This window comes from Carcharodon carcharias, chromosome 34, assembly GCF_017639515.1.
Source record: "Carcharodon carcharias isolate sCarCar2 chromosome 34, sCarCar2.pri, whole genome shotgun sequence".
NCBI classification, from domain to species: domain Eukaryota; kingdom Metazoa; phylum Chordata; class Chondrichthyes; order Lamniformes; family Lamnidae; genus Carcharodon; species Carcharodon carcharias.
The window spans coordinates 5,972,293-5,995,996 of record NC_054500.1 but is presented as its reverse complement, the minus strand read 5'-3'; the positions used below and the strand labels follow the sequence as shown (position 1 = coordinate 5,995,996).

The following is a 23,704-nucleotide window of genomic DNA, read 5'->3' as shown; positions in this document are numbered from 1 at the left end:
GGGCGTGTTTGTCCTTCTTCGCCCACTGTGGTGACCTTTGGCAGGGTCGGGCTCGCAATCAACCTAGTTTGCTGACAGTCAGGTCGTCTCTATCCTTGCTCTGATTGGGTGGATGACGTCACTGGATGCAAGCATCGCGGCTTCCCATTGGCCAAGTCCCACGTCAATCAAACGAGATGGGAGTTAGGCTGACCGGGAGGGGAGAAAGGGGCGGGAGATCGGCCCAAGATGGCGGCGTCGCTCTCCTGCATGTGTAGCCGCTCAACGCTGAACCTGTGCGGGAACTTTTTACGCTGCCGGCTCGGGACCGGCCGCAAAAGATTCGCGCTGAAAAGTTATGAGGTAAAGCCGGGCTCCCCGGTGGCGTGGCGGGCGCTGTCGGCGGAGAGAGGCCGCGGGCCGAGCGGCGCCGGGGCGGGCGGGCTGGCTCAGGCCATCCTGCAGGAGAAGCTTCAGCAACAGCAGCGGGAACGGGCCAAGGAGGAAGCCGGCGGCGGCAAGGCAGGGGCCGGGAGCGGCGGCGACGCGGGCACCGAGCAGGAACAGAAGCAGAAGCAGAAGCAGAACGCCGCCTATGCCAAGAAAATGGTGCTGAGGCTGGCGGGGCTGCTGGGGGCGGGAAGCGCCTTCGGGGTGGTCTACGTCTTCGGTGAGTGTGCGGCAGTTCAGTGTCCACATCTGGAAAAAAATCCCGCCCTCGAGTCTCCTGCTGATCGGTTATTATTGCCTGCAGTTCCCATTCAGTTTGGCTATGTCAACAGTCACGCCGCAGTTGCGGACCGCGGCCACTGGAGGGCGCTGTGGCGCGGCTTTCTGAAGTGGCTTCCAACTCGGCAATCCTGAACGTCCAACTGACCTGGGGAAGGTCCACAAGCTGTCTAGTATTAACATGCTGTTGTTAGACTGTAATTAAAAACTCAGTGAATAGGTGTGTAATTCAGCCACACTCTTCAGTATTGCTGAAAGGAGAGACGTTGCCAAAGTTCTTTTGTTTTATTCTCACCAGGACAAACTCAAGAATGCCAAATTTCAAACAGCCACCACAACTTATATTACAGGAGAAAAGAGTGCTGATTGGCTGAGGCGTTACCATGGAGAAAGCAGCAGGGAGTTTATAGGCTACCTAAGCTCCCAGGTAATTCAAAAAAGGCACAAGGCCGCATTTGTAAAAACCCAAACCAAAGCGTCATGTGATTCTGCAATTAGTCAGCACTTGTTGAACAACCCTGAGTGTGCTACTAGCTACACTAATAACCAGTTGAAGATAATTGGTTGCACTCTTATGCTTGTCAGGAGTGACATACATTCACATGCAGCAATTCTCCTCTGCAAACAAAAGGAATGTGTTCAAGGCCTGCAATTTTTTAAATTACCCCGGAATTTCGGGAGCTTATCATTCCCTGTTGCTTTTTCCGTGGCAATGCCTTGGCCAATCTGAGTTCACTTGCCAACCAACCAGCACCCTTTTTCTCCTGTAGTATAACTTGTGATTATTTGAAATTTTGGCATTGTTGAGTTTGTCCTGATGTATGCAAGATGAAAAGCTTTGGCTTAATATCTCTTTCAGCAATATTCACGTTCTGCACTACCAAACGACTGTTTATTAGTTATTTGCTGTGCAGTACAGCTGTCAAATGTTTCTTTAGTTTTTAAAATCGGTTGGCTCATTTCTAAAAATAAACACACTCCCATGTATTTAAATGAGCCTCTGATTTTGGTAGCATGTAATGTTATGACCCTCAGCTGAGGTTACCCCTGGACAAGCCCGATCCCAGGGTGGAACCCAGCTTGATAGATCCGAACTTTTATTTGTTTGTTTAGATACATGGAGAGAGGCTACTGAAGAGTCACCAGAATCAGCTAGTGAACTTTTAACAAAAGCATAAAACATTTATTAAACAAGAAAAGATAAGCAATATTACAATACTCCTTCACCCATACCCACACCTTTAGATATATACAGAGTTGTAAGGATAACACAGGTTACAAAGCTATCTTATATTCTAATGTTCACAGTAAGTACAGTCCATGTAAACCAATTGGCAACCTGTGGTCAGACACACCACACTCTGAAACCAAGTGACAGATGCCACCCCAGACAGATGCTATGGATCTCTCCTCAGCTCCCCACCCCAGGCGCTTGTCATACCTTGAGCCAACCAGTCTCACTGAACTTCGCCTTTCACACGAGGGTTTCCAATCTCCACTCTCGAAGGATTCGCTTTGGAATCATCTCTCAAACTGATGCTTTTTCTCAGACTCCTTCTGTAAGGGTCACCTCCAGGCTTTTGAACTCTTTCTGATGTTCCTCTCCTCCAGGTCATCACATGTACTCAAGCTGTCTTCCACACACTCTCTCTCTCTCTCTCATTGACGCAGCCGTCAACAGTGCAGCATGGCTTCACATGCCCGTAGCAAAGAGTCACAGACCTTCAGCTGTCTCTTTGGACCTTCTTGCCTCTTGCAAGTTGTTCTCAATTTAAATCTGCTTTCTGCAGCTTTTATCACTTTGAATCTTAAGCTTGGAGCCTTTCCCTCTGCCCCTCACTCTTCACTTAACAGGACCTTTTTTCCAGGTTCCTGTCCATCCCTTGACTGGAAGTCTGCGTGGGACTTTCTCCTGTTCCATTCCCTGGATTTGGGGTCTTTCCTTTAGCCTGGGATAGTCTTTCCTGGCAGCTACTTTCAAAACTAACTGAACTCAAAACAGCTTCCGAATCAAATTGCTGTTTCTAGTTTCTTCTGTGTGTGTATGTGGGAGGGACCTGCTTCTCTGGATCCCCCCAGTTTCTCTATTCTTGTTTGTTTAACTTAGCTGCAACAGTCATAAAAATCTCATTAGAAATGTAGGCACCTTTTAAAGTGAAACTAAAACTCAATTTGACCTTTTCTTAAACACAGATACAGAAATACAAATCAAATTTAAACTTTAAAGCTAAAACTCATTCCTAAACCCCACAAATACAAATATAACTCACTTAAACTATTTCCTAACAGTAATAAATCATCTATCAACTTCCAGCTGTTGCTACATGTATCCTGTCCAGCTTGTCTATCGCTCGTAACTTTGCTGATGTGTATTGCCTCTGCTTGTCCCAGTACAGTAATTTTTCATTTTGGGTTTTGAGCCTCTTCATTGCTAGAGCCCAACCTCTGCAATCTGTCTGCCTCTCTTTTTCAATATGGGTCTCGACTTTTCTTTCCCCCGGCAACCATTTGCACGCCTGCACAGATTTGATAGCTCAGCCTGGATACAAGCTCAGATCTCGGCTTAAAAGAGCAGTGAGGAATTATGTTCCCAAATTGTTCCTCATTTCATAGTGAGGTGTGCCTGTTACTGGTCTCTATAGTAACTGAATTTACGTGGAATTTTACGGTGAGGAAAGGGCTATTTAGCTCAGTTGGTCCGTGCTGGTGTTTATGCACGTGAGCACCCTACTTCATCTAGCCCCATCAGCATATCCTTCTACTCTTTTTTTTCTCCCTCGCATATTTATCTAGCTTCCACTTAAAAGCATCTATACTAATTGCCTCAATTACTCTCTGTGGTAGAGTTCACATTGTAAGCACTCTCTGGGTTGAGTTTCTCCTGAATTCCATATTGGATTTATTAGTGACTATCTTATTTATGGGGTGCTTGTTTTTATTTTCTCCCACGTGTAAACACTGCATAGACAGTATGCCCTAACACAGTAAGCACTTCGGATGCCTGTGTGTTAGGGCATGCAATGCTTTGATGGCTGTCACTGTACCAGTTCCAGATTTGGTGGGACATCAGTGTGCTTTCAGCAGTGTGGGAGGCTCAAAGTGACACAGGAAAGAGTTGATGACATTTGCTGCTGTTCTGTGCGTGTTTAATTACGTTGTAGATCAGTCACCATCAGTAGTGAAAGATCAAGGGGACTGTGCAGCAGGCTGTTCAGTATCTAAAAGAGGGAGGACAGGTTATCATGTCGGGTGAGACTTCTGATCAGAAAACTTTTTCTTTTCCCTGTTTTCCACAATCCTGGAACCCTACCTGAAATATTAATCTGCCTTTCTGTCAGTTGCTGAGTGACCTGTGACACACTTTGAACATTTACTGATTGTATTTCAGTTTTGTTTTTCTTTACAAACGGTTTGCTGTGTTGTGTTAGAACAGTTTTAATGTTGCTTTATGTTTCTCTCAGTAAGTGTATGTGTGGCGGGGTAGGGGGTGTGATGGGGGAATAAATTGTTGGGGAAAGATGTACCAAAGAAATAAATGACACTTGTGATGGTTCGTTCGGGGAGTGCGGCCAGAGCCAAAGCCAAATCCATGGTACTGTGGCTGGCTCAGCTGTACAGGGGGGTATGAAGAAGACTGGAAGAGCGATAGTGATAGGTATTTGGATTGGAGTTTCTGTGGCCGCAGATGTGAGGATTTCCCTCCCTGGTGCCAGGGTCAAGGATGTCGCTGAACAGCTGAAGAACTCCCTGAGGGCAGAGGGTGAACAGCTAGCAGTCGTGGTCCACATCGGTACCAATGACATAGGTGGAAAGAGGGATGTGGTCCTGCTGTCTGAATTTAGGGAGCTAGGTAGGAAATTAGCAAACAGAACTTCTGAAGTAGTAACCTCTGGATAATTCCTGCTACCATGTGCAAGTGAGTATAGAAATGGGAGGATGAAGCAGATGCATGTGTGGCTGGAGAGATCGTGCAGGAGGGGCTTTAGATTCCTGGGATATTGGGACCGGTTCCAGGGAAGTTGGGACCTGCGTAGGCTGCTCCAATTACACCTAAACAGAGCAGGGACCAATTACACCCAAACAGAGCCGGGACCAATCTCCTAGTAGGGTGATTTGTTAGTGGGGGACAGTTTAAACTACCTTGGCAGGGGTGTGGGAATCAGGAGGTAATATCAGAGAGGAATGCAAAGGTGCACAGAACACTGGGGCTAAACAGATAGTGGTAGAGTTGGAAATTGTAAGCTATTAGGTGTATTTCGCAGAAGAGGGTAAGTAATAAAGTCTAAATTAGGGTTACTGTGTATGTATTTGTCTGCACAGAGTGTGGTAAATAAGATTGGTGAGCTGCAAGTGCACATAGCCACGTGGAAATATGATGCTGTGGCGATGACAAGGACCTGACTCAATGAAGGACAGGACTGGATACTAAATAATCCTGGGTACAAGGGGAGACAGTGGTGTAGTGATAATGTCACCAGACTAGTAATCCAGAGACCCAGACTAAATGTTCTGGGGACATGGGTTCAAATCCCACCACAGTAGATTTGAGGGCTCAGATTTAAGGTAATTAGCAAAAGAAGTAATGGTGACATGAGGAAAAACTTTTTCATGCAGCAAATGAAGAAGATGTGGAATGTACTGCCAGAGAATGTGGTGGAGGCAGGTTCAATCAAGGCTTTCAAATGGAGATTAGATTATCTGAAAAGGAAAAAAATTGCAGGGCAATGAGGAAGTTTTAAGTGCGTAGCTTCTTCAGACAGCCAGCACAGGCACACATGGCCTCCTGTGCTGTAAGCATTCTAAGATTCAATACATTTAAAAAAAAACACACATTTCAGCAGCAGAATGAAAAATTAAGTGGGCTATTTAAAAAAGATATAAAATAGAATAATTGAAATTTAAGAATGAAAATGTGATGATTCCCTGCTTTGAGACCATGTTACCTCTCCATCCTTTCATTTTTCCAGATGTTTTCTGCTTTTAAAATGCCTTCCAGTGTAACCACAGTTCCCATTGCCTTTGTGTGAGATGTTTCTGACTGAAATAGTTACCTCAGTCTTCAATGTAGTGGATTGCGTAAAGTTTGGTCCTTTTTCAGCTTTTGTCAGCTACGAAACACTGAAATAATTTTTTATCTTAAGTTTGGCAGCCGCTGTATTTTTTTCAAACACTGTTTTCTGAACACAAATTTTTAACCTTTTACTGTTCTTGTACAATTTTCTGCTCTCTAATTCTGAAGGTCATGTATTTGGATCCATTTCCGGTGACTTGCTCAGTTGATCATTCCTCGTCCGCATATTTCCGATATGTGGATGATAAGTTTGCTATATTTAAATACGCAGCTGCGTGTAATAGTTTCCTTGCATGTCTTACTGAGCTCCATTCTGCACTCAAATTCACTTTTGAAATGGAGCAGTCAAATGAGCTCCCTTTCTTTGACATACTGGTTGAGAAATCTGCCAGGGGATTCTCTACCATGGTCTACTGCAAGCCGACCTTCACTGGGCAATGTACATGTTGGAATTCTTACAGTTCCACGCGCTATAAGATTGGTCTTATCGGCAACCTTGTAAATAGGGCCAGAGCCATTTGCTCACCATGCAAGCTTGATGCTGAAATAGGCACATCAAAGACATCCTGCAGGATAATGGCTCCCTGATCAGATCATTTCACACTTTGTATCTCACAAACTCATGAACGGGTCTAAGGGCGACACTTTCGGTCCTGAAAAGTGCCCAGTCTACCTCAAGTTACCCTGGAAGGGCAAGGTATCTCAAAAATATGAGCAACAGGTGAAGCTGGCTGTTTCACACTGCTACAGTGCAGTAGCAACATGAGTGGTATTCACCACTAACAAGATGCTGCCATCAAGTCAAAAAGACATTCTGCCTATCTCACAAATGGGTACTGTGGTATATGAATTTCAGTGCCAGTGTGATGCTGGGTATGTAGGCCGTATGTTCCAGAAATTGAAGGATCGTATCGAACAGCATGTCCCAGCCACTGGTCGCAACGGGCAAGATACAGACTGTACCCAACCAGCCTGCGCTTCAGTAAAATTCAAAAAATAGTGTCCAACATTAGATGTGATTGGACAATGTTTGCTAAATAATCCTCGTTGTGCTAACAATTATGCTGACAACCAATTAAAGATGGTCAGTCAGTCTTGCAGTGTGACGTTTTTGCATGTACTGGAAGCTACATATATTAATACACAGGGTCCTGTTCTTTGCAGACAGGAAGAACATGTACACACATTACGCCTGTTTCATCTAAACAAATAAGTGACAGCCATTCGCTGAATTAATCCTCAGGGCAATGCCTTGACTACTAAGGGTCAAGCTGCCTGATTTAAATTTCAAACAATGCTCGGCAGTTAACTGTCAGTCACCATCAATCAGTGCGTTCTCCATGGCAACACCGCTACTAATCAGAGCCCACTTGTCAACCAATCAGCACTCTCTTCTCATGCAGTGTAAATTGTTATTTTCCCCTTATATTGGTGGTCTTGCAAAGTGTCCTGGCACATTCAAGATGAAAAGCTTTGACATGTCTCTTTTCAGTAAATTTCCTCAAGCATTAACATGGGTGGTAAAGCTGCCAAGTTATTTGAATGTAGCAGGGCCTTTAGTAATGGGCCTGATGTCAGCTTGACTCAGTGGTATCACTCTCACCTCCTGTGTTAAAGGTTGCATGGTCAACTTCAGGTACTCGAGCACATAATCTGGCCAGACACTCCAGTGCCGTAATGAGGGGTTGGATGAGATGTTAAACCAAGGCTCCATCTATCCTCTCAGGTCGCTGTAAAAGATTTCATGAGACAAAGAGGTTTCTCTTGACATCCTGGCTATCATTTGCCCCTTATGAAGCAATGCTAATCTAGTCATTATCCCATTGCTGTTTGTGGGATCTTGTGTGTCAGTTGATTGCCACATTTACTACATTACAATTGTGACTACACTTCAAAAGTACTTCATTGATTGTAGAGTGCTTTGGGATGTCCTGAGGTCCTGAAAGGGGCTATGTAAAAGTTCCACTCATCTCAGGACATGAGATTGAAACTGGGAACATTTTGCCCACTGAATCTGTTCACTGGATAAACTGGTCGGGTATTTGGGGCATTCTGGGGAAATGTAGCGTTGCCTATGGCAGCCATGCCATAAAGTCTAGCTAAAAAACAAGGGGATTAGCATTGTGCTGCTTGTAGTTTTGGTGGAGTGGAGTGTGGCTGGATAGGACTCAGAAAAGTCATTGTGCTTTTTAACCTTTTCACAGTTCCTGTGTTAGGAATGGGAAGGTGAGCAAGCAACCACCACCCTGGGTTCAACTATCCTTAAGCAGTTGCCAGTAGGTACTGAAAATGCTGTGGGCACATCTATTCTGCCCTGCAGCCATCTCCAGTCTGCTTGGTTTACTCACCCCACACTGACTATCATCTATTCTGTTTCCTGTTTAATGAACTGCCTCTGCATTATATTTATCAATGTGACCTGGAGCAGTATCTGTGCAGCACTTTCTTTGCTAATGTCTGGTGTTCTGTACCAGAAAGCCAGTTGCTGAAGTATCATACTGGAGCCAATCTTTACTTGGTCTTGGAAAAACTCAGCAGGTAGAAAGAGACAAAATTTCTTGTTAAGGGGTTAGATGAGATGAAGAATAAAATGAAACTGAGGGCAAGGACAGCTTTGAGATAGGGTGAGTCGGTGCTGCTGGAGGGAGAGGTTGTGTGTTCATATGGCATAGAAAGAGACACAGTTTCTTTTGTTTTTGTTTCAGATTTCCAGCATCCGCAGTATTTTGCCTTTACTTGGTCTTGTGTTTGTTTACAGAGTGGAACGTTACAAGCATCAGTTTCTCCTAACTCAACCGCATCAGTTTCAGTAAACATATCTTTACATGTGTTCAAGTGAAACAGCCAATTAATGCCCTTCACCTGCATATAATTAAGCATAATTGATATATAATTAATATCTGGGACCTGTCGTTTTCTAATCTTCTCACATCCACATTGGTCTACCTCCCTCTTCATTTGTCTGACACCTGCATGCTTTGAAAGGTAGCAGGGAAGCTTATTATTCAAAGTCTAATGAGGCACACAACCTTCATTTGGAGATACGTGCCAGAGAGTTCTATTCCCTCAGGTAGCCTACTGTTATTTTGTTGAGTGGCTTCAGTACTCTCTCTTATTTTGGGATTCTGCACGCCTTCCATTTTAGGAAGGGTGAAGACTTGAGCATCGATAACGCTTATTCTGTTTACAGGTTTCTAGAAACATTAAACTGACTGGCCTGCCATTTTAATATATTGCCTCTGATTATGCTACAATAACAATTTATATAGCATGTTAATGTAGAGAAATGTGCCAAGATGTTGCAGAAAGGTGTCATCCACGGAGTTGCTCCTTCAGAGGGCAAAGGAGTGATTGAGAGCTTGTTCGGAAAGCTGTGTTTTAAGGAGGATCTTCAAGGTAGTAAGAGAGGCTTGGGGAGGGAAATTCTGTTGTTTTGTTCAAGGTAGTTGAAAGCACGGCTGCCAATGGTGGAGTGAAGGAGGCAGGCAGGAGATGTGAAAGGGGCCAGATTTGGAGGAATTGTGTGGTGGTGGTGGTGTGGGTGAGTGTATGTTTGGAGAAGGTTACAGACTCCTGCTGGGGGACAGTTCAACAGCCCTTCCAAACTTTCGGTGATTTTTAACCGAATTCAACCGTGTGTGTGGCATCACAGCCAGGCCTCGATCTGACATGCAGACCACTTTTTTTTCCAAAAGCATTTTGTTTCCTACTTTTTCCTGCTGTTCCTTCGGTGTCCTGATTTCTTCCGTTACGTCCCTGTGACGACACCTTGCTTGTTTTGGATCTGTGTTGGTGTCCTCGAAACAAAATTCTTTACATTTGCTGGAATGTGTTGAGTATTGTATGGTGTAATGCTCGCTTTATTAAACGGAACATAGACTTATGGAATAGAACCATGGAATGGTTGCAGCATGGAAGAGGCCGTTCAGCCTGTCATTTGCTCACTCTCTGAAGGAGCCATTCATCTAATGTCACTCCCCTGCCTTTTTCCTGGAGTCCTGCAAAGCTTTCCTTTTCCGATAATGATCCAATTTCCTTTTGAGGAATCGGCCTCCACCACACTTTAAGGCAGCGCATTCCAGACCCTGTTTTTTTCATGGGGTGAGGGCACATATGTTGCCCATCTCTAATTGCCCTTGCTCATTCAGCCATTTCAGGGGGAAGTTAAGAGTCAACCACTTTGCTGTGGGCCTGGAGTTGCAAGTAGTAGATTTCCTTCCTTAAAGGACATTAGTGAACTAGATGGGTTTTTACAACAATGATAGTCTCAGTACTGATGACCGTGAAATCAGCTTTCAATTCCAGATTTTATTATGGCATGGTGGGATTTGAACCCATGTCCTCAGGATATTATCCTGAGCTTCTGGATTACTAGTTCAGTGGCATTACCACTACACCACCATCTCCCCTAGCCGGTGGATGAGCAAGAGGCCAGAATAGAGTTGTAGGACTGAAGGAGGTTACAGAGACCAGGAGGCCTGAGGCCATGGAGCACTGTACTATTGATATTGTTAAGAACAATGTATGGCTTTAATTTTTAATTTATATTTTTATTTGGGTGTTAAGAAAGGTGCAACTTGGTTTTAGTTTCATTTTAGAGGCTTTTGTGAGCTGGGTGCCAGGTAGTTGGGGCCCTTTTTGTATACATGCGTTTTTATTGAGGATTTACAACTTTTGAAGCGAAGAGATGGGTTACCAAGGGGTTAGTAGTTTAGTGAAGTTTTTTTTTAAAAAAAACATAAAATAGAAAAAATGGTGCTGTTATCTGTCAACAGGGATACAGGGAAACGGAGGTCAGTTAGTGTGTGTGTGTTTACATGAGCGTGCAGGCAGAAGGTCTAATCTGCCTTATATATATCCTACAAGTCTGCTGGAGGACTGAGTTTAGGGAACTTGTGTTTGCTCTGACGTTGAAGCAGTAATGAGTTTTGTGGTTTTTGGGGTGTCTCGGAGAGATACCAACTGAAGAGAAGCATCTGGTGAGTGCTCAGAAGTCCTCCAGGAGAAAACTGTTTGAAACTGAGCAAATCCAAGCAAGAAACCTTGTTGTTGAGGCAGTGGTAAATCTTCACTGGGGTTTTGTGTCTCTAAGGGTTGTTGGGATAAATGGAATAGTGTGAGTTTGAATCATTTTCTGATATCTGTATTGAAATCTTTCCAACCTTTTTTGTCTATTGTACTATAGTTCATTTTTTCTTGTTTTAATAAATGTTTTATTCTTTGTGTTAACAGTGCGCTCTTAAACTCTTGTGAATGTGTTCAGTAACTGACCGCCGTGGTTTCTTAAGAAAAGAAAAGTTAGGCTTTACCAAGTCAGGTTTCACTCTGGGATCTGACTTGTCTCGTGTTAACATCAGCTGGGCTCATGACAATATGAACAACATTTCACCTTGTTGAAATCTGATCTCATCGCACTACTTGTGAATGTGTTGCTCCTTCCTCAGGACCAGGATTCTGCCTTACCCAGCCAGCTTGTAGAACATTGGAATACTTTGACGCAGTTGAGACTACTGCATCTTTTAAGAGAAAAATGGATGAATATTTGTAGGTATGGGTAGGTAGTAGAGCAGTTTGGGTTTGTTTTGAATTATTCTTGCAAAGCGAGCCAGTATAAATATGATGGGCTGAGTGGTGTCTTTCTGTATTGTAAACATCTGCTTTTCCTTCCATCTCCCCTTCCTTTGATAACCTACTGGCTTTTAAAGAACATTCCTGGCATCGCAGAATAGCTACTTCCTAATTTGTCTTTCCTATTCTCCTCAGCCTTGATGGTTGTTTCCTACTTTCTGGACAATGGGTCTTCAGCTAGGTTTCAAAATTTTAAAGCTTAGGTAAGTTGAGTCCAAAGGCAGTAATTTTATCCCTTTTAATAAGGTGTTATTTTTGTCGTGTGGAGAACGCCAGGAGATATTCTCAAGTATTAAAGGATTACCTTGGTGGAAATGAGCAGCTCAAAGCTGCAAACTGCAGGGAAGAAAGCAGATCTAGATATTGAAATGTGTGAATTGGACATTAAAATCCCAGGGAGTTTGGTTATCGTGCAGTCTGTTTACTCTGAAGAAACCACACTGTTTTGCTTTAGATGTGGGCTACTTAATTTAACAGATAAAAAGCGGGGGGGGTGGTGGGGGAAAAAAACAATCCAAGTACTGAAATCAAAACAGAAAATTCTGGAAATGTGCTGTGGGCCACTTGTGGTGCTGTCAATCTTGGGGTTAAGCCTTTTTGTAAGTGTGAAACCATTTAAAACCAAACAAATTTCTTGAAACGTGAGCCAGCGATGCAGTACTTTGTCCCTCGGTAGCGCATTATGTAAATGTTTCTTCTTCCAGTCCTCTGCTTTCATTGCAGTGGCCTGTGCCCAACCTGAAGTGTTTTGCTTTAGGTTCTGGGAGACTGGTGTTTGTGTGAATCAGCTCACTTGTTTCCACTGCTTAATCTGGCTCCTCCTTCCTGCAAATATATTTGTAGACTCAAGATAAGACTCCAGATTAAACTGGGCCTGGGAGTCTGCTGCTAGGATCAGGGAGCTGGATTTGGTAGTATCAATTCCAGGGGCCAGCTCTGGACAGAAGGGCAGTGTTTGAAGAGAGAGTTATGTTGTTGCTGGGCTTGTCATTGGAGCTGTGAACCTACCTCTGTTAGTCCCGGGCAGCAGACTTTTCAAAATTGGATCCACATGTATGGTGTCTGTGAGGATAGGAAATCAAGCTGTTCACACTGAAACATCTGAATATGATTTAGTGCAGTTTGAATCTGTTTAGGAGATTTTTTTGCTGGAAATTGACACCAAGTTGAGGCATTGCGGGTTTTCACAGCTCATGCGACCCAATATTTCTGACTTGCACTGTAAATATCAATTCCAATTTATTTGTCGGCCAAACTGGCGGGGCTACATGGGAAAAGCAGCAGAGAGGGACGAATTGGATGGTTCCTTTAAAGGGCTGCACAGACACAATGGGCTGAATGTTTTCTTCCTGCACTGAAATCTTTTTATTCCTTCATGGGATGCAGGTGTCGCTGGATAGGCCAGCATTTATTGTCCATCCCTAATTGCCCTTGAGAAGGTGGTGGTGAGCTACCTTCTTGAATCCATGTGGTGCAGGTACACCCACAGTGCTGTTAGGGAGGAGTTCCAGGATTTTGACCCAGTGACAGTGAAGGAATGGCGATTATATTTCCAAGTCAGGATGATGAGTGACTTGGAGGGGAACTTCCAGGTGGTGGTGTTCCCATGTGTCTGCTCCCCTTGTCCTTCTAGATGGTAGTCGTGGATTTGGAAGGTGCTGCCTAGGGAGCATTGGTGAGTTCCTGCAGTGCATCTTGTTGATGTTACACACTGCTGCTACTGTGCATCAGCGTTTTTAAATAGCTTGAGTACAGTCTGTACTTTGGGCAGTACTGTCGATTGGGATATGGAGGAATTAAAAATCAACAGAATAGTAATTGAGAAAGCAATGTCCTGAATATTTAAAAAATTTTTTGTATAAATTTTCAGCCTGCAATATCAATTTTGCTATGTATGATAAATCAATTTGAGAACTAGTTAATGGTGCAGGATTGGTCAGAGGGGCTTGTGGACAGGCAGCTATTCAATTAGGAAGAATTGAAGACTGAAGTATTTCACATAGAGTTCCTTAAATTACTCATTTGTCAAAAATTGTTCTGGTGTGAAATTTGGATTGAAATTTGGGACGGCCATTATGCAAACGGAGTCTTGACTATAGTAAATCTACATCTTCTGGTGCCCAGAACGCTGATTTCTGGACAATCGGTTGCGTGGAAGTGCCTCCCTGAGCTGGTAACCAGGCTCCTAACCTGAAATGGCCCAACCTCCTTTCAACTGGCGAGAATCGAATCTCCTCGTCATCAATCAACAAAACCAAGAGAAAGTTCAAACTCACAGCCGAAAGAATGGGTAAATTAACAAAGGCCTGACCAACTCTTGAGGACTGCACCGAGTCCTAGTTGAGACACAGAGAGGGGGCACAAGCTTTGGAATCTGGGAGAAAGAGCCACTGGTCTTGTAGATTTGAGTTACAGTGAAACTTGGGCTTTTCACTACAGTGATCTCATACAGATATACACAATAGCTTAGGGTATGGAAATGGTCAATCTCAAATAAGATTTCAAATTGGGTGAATTAAGACAAATAGAACCACAGGTTGAAATAGTTTACAGTGTCATTAATGACATGATATAAATGCAGAAAAAAGTCCCAGTCAGTTGTTCAGCAGTGAAAGGAAACAAATGGCCACAGGGCCAAAAAAGAGATCTGTAGAATATATAAAGCTTCATCAAAGATTTGTGTGTCAGGGACATGGAGGATTGAAGAGATGGAGGGCTTTCGGGAGGGAATTCCAGAGCATGGGGCCTGGAAACCTGATGGTGTGACCTTGGTCACCAGTGATAGGGTGAAGAGAGGCAGGACAGTGAAGAGACTTGAGTCACGAGAATGGAGTATTTGGGAATGAAGGGAATGTGGGGGGAGCAGTTGGTGATCTGGGATTCTAGGGCTGGAGGAGGTGGGTGAGACAAGGTGGTCTAAGTAAGAGGATCCGAATTTTAAATTTGAGGTGCTGAAGGACCGGGTGTGGATGTAGGCCTGTGAGGACGAGGTAATGGGTGAGTGGGACCTGGTGCAGGATGACGTGCAGGCAGTGAAACTTTTGATGAGCCAAAGCTGCAGTTTGACAGTGTTTCAGCTGCATCGAATGGTTGGCCTGAAGCAGGTGCTTAGGACAATGCTACGGAGGTGAAAATTGGAGGGCTTTTGTGATGAAGAGTTCTGCTCCGAGTCAAATGGGGCACTATGGTTGTGAATGGCCTGGCTTAACCTGAGACGGTGGCCAGGAAGAGGGATGGAATTGGTGGCAAAGGAATTGAAAAGTGTGATGGGACTGATGACGGCTTTGGCCTTTCCAGTGAGCGCTGTCAAAGGAGCAGCCTCGTGGGGGAAGGTGGGTGTGAGTGCAGGAGCAGGGAATTCTGCTGGTGGTAGAATCACTTATTGTGTCAGTAATGAACGGCTGGTTTGAGTTCAGTGCTTTGAAGGCTTCACACTTTCCTCAAACATGAATGAATGTAGTTCCAGGTATTCCACTATTTGGGACTATTCCACGATGAGGGAACAGGAACTACGTTCCCCCAGCCGCTTGTAACCTGACCCTGTTTGCGACCAATGTGTGCTACAAGGACATGCATGACCGATTCATACAAAACACGTCCAGTATTATTTTCTTCAAAAACTATTTGATTTGTTCAACATAAAACACATACTTTCACCGTGTCTGAGTGTCTGTAACTAAAACATGCACATTTGGTCATACTTAATCAGAATGCAGTTGGTTGTATTCTCAAAACCCAGCCACCCACATTATTATTTTTCCCAGCTGAAGTGTGGATGATGTCCACTGGATGGCAGCACACACCTTGTATTTGGACACAGGCCTTACACCAATGCTGGATCAAAAGTGATGCCAGGTTTGTTCTTGGCCACTCTGGTTTGCGAAGGGATCAGCCGCTCTAGCAAGTACGTTGGGCACTTGTTCATCCCTGGAATCATGGAATATGCCTAAATTTGAAAGGATTTGTTGTCAGACCCTGGCAGATGGAAATGGGGCACAGTCCTCTGCCAATAATCGAGAGAGCATGATTAAACCAAAAGCATAACTCAGGCAATTTTTAAGTGGTGTTGATGTATTGTGACCCAGGGGTTTAATTGATGAGATGGGATAGTAGGTCTTCAGCTGTTGCTGCTTTGAACTCCAGCGCGAGATGGTTTTCAGCTATGCCCGAGCCTACCTCTTTGTTTTAATATTGTGAGAACTGTTGAAAGATACCATGCAGGCAGGATGTTGAATCCCAGTGTGCCAAACTGATGGCTGACTATAGTACAGCATGGGAATTGTGCGGTAAAGATGGTGGTTCACAAACATCGGCCGGATCCAGTGAAGACGCCATTTTCTTTTTGCTCGGTTTTGTTTATTTGTGTGTGTGTGTGGGTGTCTCTGTCTCTAATTTTGTTGATGAATACGCTACACGCCAGCCTAGGTATGCTACGTAGCTGTGTGTTGGTATCCTCGGGGTTAAGTAAACTCCAGCAGAAGGGGTGTGCTCCTTCCATGTGATGCTCCGTTTGCCTGTGGTCCAACTAGAAGCGATGTTAACTTGTATGCAGCATTTTCAAGGGCTGTGGTTTTCACGGAAAAATAAATGCAAACATACAAGAAATATTTCAGCCTTCAAGTCTGCCCCACACGGCCTTGTTGTATCTACGCAACAGGACCTCCACCGAGGACCTCATCATGCTCCCATCCACCGTCCCCCCATTCCCAAACCCTTATCCCCTCCATTTAAGAAGGGAACTTGGCCAGTTCAGGGGAAGAAACCATTCAGGAACACCTGTTTTCAGCTTCAAAGCAAAATGGAGTTCTAGGAGATAGCACTGACCATGAGGTACGTCACCCAGTATCCCACCTCTCCTTCGTAAGCAGTGATATCCATTTCCATCATGAACTTGTCCAGCTCCCATTTGAACAGGCGTGATGAATTTTCACTTGTAGCATGAGCTGGTAACTTATTCCAAAGATTAGTGACCATTTGAAAAAGGAGAAACAACCTGCTATCTAACCTAGCTTTATACTCAAATAGCAAGTATGCATGCTGCTTCATTCTCCTTAACTTGTCTAGTTAAAATAACCTTACCACAAGTACACAGTCTGGTCCCTGTAATATTTAAATACAGTATTTTCAGTGAACTCTCCCCAAAGTTTCTAGAGTAAAAGGACTCGAGTTTCCTAAGGCTATTATGGGAGGTGAGAGCTTTGAATTGGGTGTTAATCTGGTGGCATTTAAACCTTTTCCAGGACTGACATATCTCCCACCTTGCAAGGGGCCCAGAACTAAGCACAGTGTTCCAGATGGGCCTAACCAAGATCTTGTACAAAGACTTGTTGGTCTGTTCTTGACCAGCCTAGCTATTCGTCCTCTGACTCATTTGATTTGCCACAGCCTCTCGCCACTGGTCATTGACTTTTAGAGACATAAGTTCAGGGGTTAGCTTGATAGATGCATCCCTTCTGTTAAATGTGAGCTTATTCCACCCCCCCCCCCCACCACCACCACCACCACCACCACCACCACCACCACCACCACCACCATCAAATCTAAATCGGATTCATTTTTCTTTTGCTGCTCGAAGGTTCTGATGCCAGTGCAGATTGCGCCGTTCTGCGACTAGCAGGCAGAACCCCGACACACCCTTCACATTGTTGCTGTAGGTCATGGAGGAATGAACCTAAACTCGGCCCCTGCAGGGCTGCTCTTTTTCTGTTCTTTCTGAGGGGCTGCTATCATTAATGAAAATCCCCTGCCTGAGAATGCAACCTCTTCCTCCAATCCGCGGCCTGCCCTTCAATCCCACAGGGTTACCTCAAACTATGTGTGGCACCTTATGTCTATCAGGGGTATCTTCATCCATCAAACTGGTAACCTCAAAGAATTCAGCTAGATTAGTAAGATGTGACAGGAACAGGAATAGTCTCCTCAATGCTGTTCCGTCACTCAGATTATGGCTAACTTGTGTCTTAACTTCTGTCTACCCACCTTGTTGCGGTAAGCCCAATACCCTTACCTAACAAGAATAATATTTTTTTTTCAAGAAGCGATGTCGTGTATTCCTAATAACACCTTTGACATCTCTGTCAAAGTGATCCCAAAACACTGGTCAAAGCCCTGGAATTTCTATATAATGGAATTGGACTTAATTTGACAGCTTGAAACACAGGTTTTCAAATGCTGGCCTTATCAAGCACTGTCAAGCACAATCTAGGTGATCACGTTTTTGTCTCTCTGCCAGCAGATTCCTGTATTTGTTGACGGGCTTGTGCACCATGTTTGGTAATTAATACGTGTTTGATCCGATGCTGCCACATTTTTTCCTCCTGGGTAGTTGTCACTGATGTATATCCAAAGGTGCTCACACACATAACCCCTTGAAACCAACTGGCTTAAATCAATGGCGCTGATTGGAGGAAACGTCAGTTATTTCATAGGTTACAGGCAAGGTAACTTGCTTCTGTTCAACAATTCCATCCATTTTTCCCAAGCAATCACCAGAGCTTCGTGTCATAACAGCTGAACAATTTTTTCAGTCACCTTAAACTCTGATCTTGAGCATTCTTTTTGTGCTTTGCCAGGTTGTAGCATTTGTTTAGATTCAGTTGATGTTCCAAACCATTCTGCCCATCTTGCGTTAAATAGTCAATAACATTTAGTGTGCATTAATAACAGTCCCATTGTTTGTGGGTAAAACATTAGCCAGTGTGGCACTAAGTCCCAGTCTCTAATTAAGCACACCTCATTTGGTGTGGCAGTTTGGGCTAATGTTGAGCTGGACTGCGGAGAGCAGGAGACCATCAGAACTACGTAGTGATCTATGTTGGAAAGTATGGAAATTAGGTGAAGTTAGGGCATATCTTGGCTGTTGATTTCCCTTCCCCTGCTTTGACAGCCTGCCAGTGCTCCTCATCTCAGATGAAAACGTGAAAAGTGGCATCTATGTGAGTTATCAGAGACTGTCGATCTGTACCTTAGGGCGAGTCAACACCTTCAGAAAAGGGAGACTTGAATTTTATCTTCACCTCGTTCAGAAATTCAAGTTGCTCCTGGATCTCAGTGTCCTAATATTGAGTGTCCATAAAACTGTCTCCTCCCCATCTTCTTGTCCTAGCCCCCAAACTCTCATCCACCCCCATGTTCTGAATTTTTGCTTATTTGCAGCTTCAACTCTTTATCTTCCCTCACCAATCTCTTCAAGCACATCTAAAAGATTGAACCTTCCCTCCCTCAATTCCCTCTGCAGTGATTATTAATTACCTTATTCCCCTTCTGGACTCCATGTTGCCCTTGGATTTTCCCCACATCTTTCACAACTCAGTATCAACCTCCTCAAAGATGTCTCGACGAATTTGTCCCCTCCAATGACAGCCCATCTTCAGTCCCCCTTTCCTGTCAAATATCCAGCTCTGTCCTAACCTCCTGAAACTCCCTGTTCAAATCCATCTTATCCAGCTTCTACCCTTGCTACAGCATTGCACAGCCATATCCAAAGTCAAGAATAGTATTCTCTGTACCATGACACTTTTGATCTTCCTCATCTTTCTCGATTTCTCCACTGTTGACCGTGCCATCCTCCTTTATCCTTAACATTCAGTTTAATTGGACTCCCTTTGTAGGATTCTATTTCTAAGATCATCTTTAGCAATGGGCTCTCCTCCCCTACCTGCAATAATCATAAAAGACCCTTCTCTGGCTTCCTTTTCTTTGTCAAATGCATGCTGGATCATTGTGATATGCTGGCAGGCAGTAGACTTTGGCATGCGTAGCAATGTTGTTGAGCTCTACTTTTCCACTGCCTTTCTCGACCTCTTTGCTGCCTCTGTGTTGTTAGACTGTTTGTCTAACGCCAAGTCTTAGATGAGCTACCATCCCCTCTCATCCTTGGGATAACTGAAACCCCTGTCACAGGCTCCACTCCCTTGCCATTGATTTCATGCACCTTCCTGACTATTCTCTGGAATAGGCCATTCACAACTGTGGCACCCAATTCCACCCTGAGCTAAGATTTAAATCCCGCTTCCGTGTCCTACGCAACATCACCAGGATCGCACACTTGCCACCTCTTAAAGCTCCCAACCTCCACCTTTATCACACACTCTCCTTTGCTGAAACCTTAATTATGAGCCTTTGTTACTTCCCAATTCACAACTATAATACTCTAAGTCTTCTTTGCCAATCTTCCATTCTGAAGCAGGTGGAACTTTTCCTAAGTTTTGCAGCCTGTATCCTGGACTAGATTGTCTTGCTTATCTTCGCTGACCCCCTGTGTCCAAACACATTGAATTCAAAACCTTTGTCTTTGGCGATCCCTCTGTAACGGACTCTTTCTCTGCAATATCCTCTTGCCTACTCTCCTTTCCAGGGAATTTAATTGCTTTGCTTCTTGTCTTTTGCACATTGCACCCTCAGTCCTTCTCAGGAGCTCCCTTGTTAAACTTTTCTACCTCCCTTGCTATATCTCTTCACCTTTTGAAAATTTCAGCATATCCTTTTAACCTTGTTTTCATTCGCTGTCACCTAATTGTTCTTTTTCCCGCTTGACATCTCTTCCCCCTTATTTGTGAAGCCTCCTGAGATATTTTACTGTGTTGAATGTATGACTAAACACAAGTTGTTATTTTAAATAAAAATCACCACTGTGGAGGGGACATGTACATTAAAAATAGTGAAGAAGGTAATTTGTCTTAGTGAGAAGAGAGCTGCCTAGTGAGCAGGTATGGTTTATTAAAGCAGCACCATCTTAGTTATGATGGCTAGTAAATAGATTTATCCTCACGAGTTGCCAAAGGGCCATTGTACCTTGCTGCCGTTGTTAAGCATCCTAATCCTTGGGCTGTTTCTACTTTACCAGCAAGTTGTGAATTTGTGGATTTCTTGACCTTTTCCAATCGAGGAGCAAACAGTTTGTGTTTCATTTAAATGAGTTTGACGACAAATCTGCCAAAGGCTTGCTGCCATGTGTTAGTGTGCGAGTGCCAGCAGTTAAAGCTAACAGAAGTATTAGCACCCCTGCATGTGGCACTCTGTCTGCTCTCCTGCTGCTGCCCTGCGGTCCCATCTGCTTCACCAGCTAACTTAATTGGTTCCTTTTGTTTTACATTTTTGTTGAGGAATACAAATCTTTCCCTATCATTAACCCCTTTGAGAACTGCTGTAACATTTCTTTTCTCCAACGATATAACGCGTGCAATTATTGCCAGGAAGGTAAACACTGAGCCACAGGAGAGCTTCAATTGTGAACTGAGTCCTTGTTTTCCCAAAAAGAAGAGGAGAAAAATCAATTTGATCTATTTTAAAGACTTTGCACACTGGATATTTTATTTCCAGCAGTATAATTCCTATCCCCACAATGTGATGCTTTTATTCAAAAATTGCAAGATAGTGAGGTTTACATTTCTTCATAGAATCTAAGTTTTTAAGACCAAAGTCTGGCACTGCTTTAACTATATCTCCTGATTTAGCTTGTCTCAAAATACATGTGCTCATATGGCATCTTATCACACTGAAATACCTTGACACTTCCACACAGTGTAGCACCCTTTAGCTACAGTAGCCTGTGTAAGTAGAGCTTGTAAAGTTGCCCTGTGTTGTGCATTTTGCTTTATTCTCTGAGGTGTCCTTCAACGTGGGCCTTGGCCTTTACATCAAGTCCCCTCGAATTTAAAAATAGTAGCTGAATTCCCTTTTCTTTTTTCACTTGGCTTGCTAAAGGTTTGTCTGGAAACCTGGATGAACTCTTCTTCTTTCCAATAAACATATTGCACAGAGCAGTCGTGGGTGTCAAAAGACCCAAGTTAGGGAGAGAGCCATTGCTGGGCCAATTCCAAGGCATGTGCAGTCTTGTAACTATAAACTGGTGGGTGAATTCTTCCCGAGTGTTTGTTGCTAGTTTGCCAAGTGTGTGTTTATCTTTGTTACCTTTGTCAAAATGTGCCAAAGTTTGAAAAGCTCCTATTAAAAAAGATTTCATAACGGACGATGTACTCAGCGTCTACTGTTAGAATCTTTTACGATTGCATAATTTAAGCAGACAGAAGTGGAACTTTGCCTGGAAATCACTGAATGCCCATTGGGCAGAAGTGGAGGAAGCAGTTTGAGCTCGTGCTCCTGTATTATTGATCTTGGCTTTTTGCCTAGCGCAATAATAAAAGTAAGTGAGAGGTTAGCATCAAGCAGTTGGAAGCTCGGTGAAAGGTCTAGAAAAGAGACTGAGAAACTATCTGATTACTAATTTATGATATTGGTGTCATTTGTGATTTGGTGTGTCTTAAGGTTTTTTTTCAGTGAAAACTGTCTTCGTATTGGTTAAAATAAAACAAAATCAGTTCTTTCCCCATGCTTTCCTGCTCTCAATACAGCAAGAATAGCTGTGTGGAAATGTGTCTGCCTTTCCCACAGTTGGAGTGCTACATGTTCCCAAAATGATTAGTAGTACATGTTGACTTTGTTCTTGGAAGACAGTTTAACCAAGATCTGATGAGGAGAACATTTCTATTAAATAGACCTTTTGGAAATCCTGACAAAAGCATGTTTCAATGAGCGATTCTCTCATGGTTTCCTTTATCAGAGAGCAAAGTATAAAATACGCACAATGAATTTGAGGGTCTGATAACTGTTTTGCTTACCGCGACACTAGTTTTGTGCTGACAAAGGAAAGATGATTTTTATAAGCAGACCAAGTCTGCTATGATCTCAACTTTGCTCCTAGAACTAATATTTACCTTCTGCCATCAGCTCCCCTACCCCACCCAATCCAACCCAACCCATGAACACTGAACCGAATTGTAATGATTCCTTGGCTTACTAGCTTTGTGATAGGTAATTGAACTTCGGACCTTGCTGATCTCTGGCTCAGTTATCCAGTCAGCTGAGTCATGAGAGGAATCTGTTTAGCCTTTCACATTCATCTTATTTGAGGAAGATGTGACATTGGAGCTAGACCATAGCCTAACAGGGAGCACATTTCTATGCACTGGACCTACTGAGAAACATCATAAAAGCAAGTTAATCACATGATGAATTTATCAGAGAGCAAAGCCTGGAATATACTCTAGATTCGATACATTTTAATATTCTGTAAATTTCATGTTTCATACTTAATTGTTCGTACAAAAGAAAAATGCAGCTCAACATTTTTATATGTACAAGTCCCATGGGAGTTGCTGTGTATTGGTACTACAACATTGGAGCTATTGTCATGGTGGGTTACGGCAGTCCATAGAGTGCTGGCACAGAAGCCCTCTGTCTCTTTCTGCACAGGGAGTTCTTGATCTTAGCCAATTGATTGGAGGAATTTGTAAGGGGAGGTGAGGCACTTCCATGTGAAATAGAGTGGGAAGGATGTCCATGCACTGCCTAAGGATCGGTAAGGAATGGTACTGAGCTCTGGGCTCAGCTTCCATGTGTTGAATCTTGAGTGGTGTGAGGAGGCCTCATTTTGAAGGCAAAATCCTCTCTCTAAATTGATGAGTGGCGAGTGTGATGTTATAATTGACAATGAACTGGGTTTCCCAGTTGCTTGCATACGATACCATCATGACAGCAGTGATGCATGGCTACTCTTGGATTTCAAGTTGGTGCCTTGCTATTTCTAAGCCTTGATCTTTCTGATAATTTCCCACACATGTTATGCAATTGAAGATACGGGCATATAATTGGCACTTTACCACCCATCTCTGATATCACCTGGAACTGAAGTGTGGTGCCACTGGCAGTGAGTGACCCGAAAGTTGCAGCCAAATAGCCATTATTCAGATATAGGCTTTGACAATGATAATTAATGGATTAAAAGCAAAATACTGCGGATGCTGGAAATGTGAAACAAAAACAGAAAATGCTGGAAAAACTCAGCAGGTCTGACAGCATCTGTGGAGAGAAAAAACAGAGTTAACGTTTCGAGTCCTTATGACTCTTCGGAGCTCTGAAAAAGAGTCATAAGGACTCGAAACGTTAACTTATTTTTTTCTCTCCGTAGTTAATGGATTATTTGGCTGTCAAAGAAGAGATTCTGTCCTTGAGGGCTCCACAAGGAGTTCCTGTCAGAATCACAAGAAAAACCTGGCACGTTTTTTTTCTTGCTAACCCCAAAAAAAAAAACTTGAGTTTAAACAATTTGGCACCGAACAGGAAATTTAAATGACTTTTTAAAGGGTCGGGGTGGTCTATTGTTGAAAAACTCCTGTCAGTCGAGTCCCCATGACTGAGGTGTTTTTGCAGAAATCCTGTTTGTTTTGCTTAACACTTTTTTGTAAAAAGAAACACAAGTGTTTTGGCAGCATAATCAGGAAATCTGTGCAGTAATTA

General features: G+C 43.5%; 1 protein-coding gene across 6 annotated transcripts in view; it reads left to right on the top strand.

The window, feature by feature from the left end:
* Positions 1-213: 213 nt before the first annotated feature.
* timm50 (translocase of inner mitochondrial membrane 50 homolog (S. cerevisiae)) overlaps positions 214-23,704 on the top strand; it is a 197,575-nt gene continuing 174,084 nt past the window's right edge. For 4 of the 6 annotated variants that reach the window (XM_041179312.1, XM_041179311.1, XM_041179313.1 and 1 more), the window contains exon 1: positions 219-649. In XM_041179312.1, coding sequence (XP_041035246.1) covers positions 229-649 — 421 coding nt within the window. In that variant the 5' untranslated portion in view covers positions 219-228. Of the gene's footprint in view, positions 650-3,683; positions 3,958-23,704 lie in introns of those variants that run through there. The other 2 variants (XM_041179310.1, XM_041179315.1) reach the window with 2 other exon arrangements.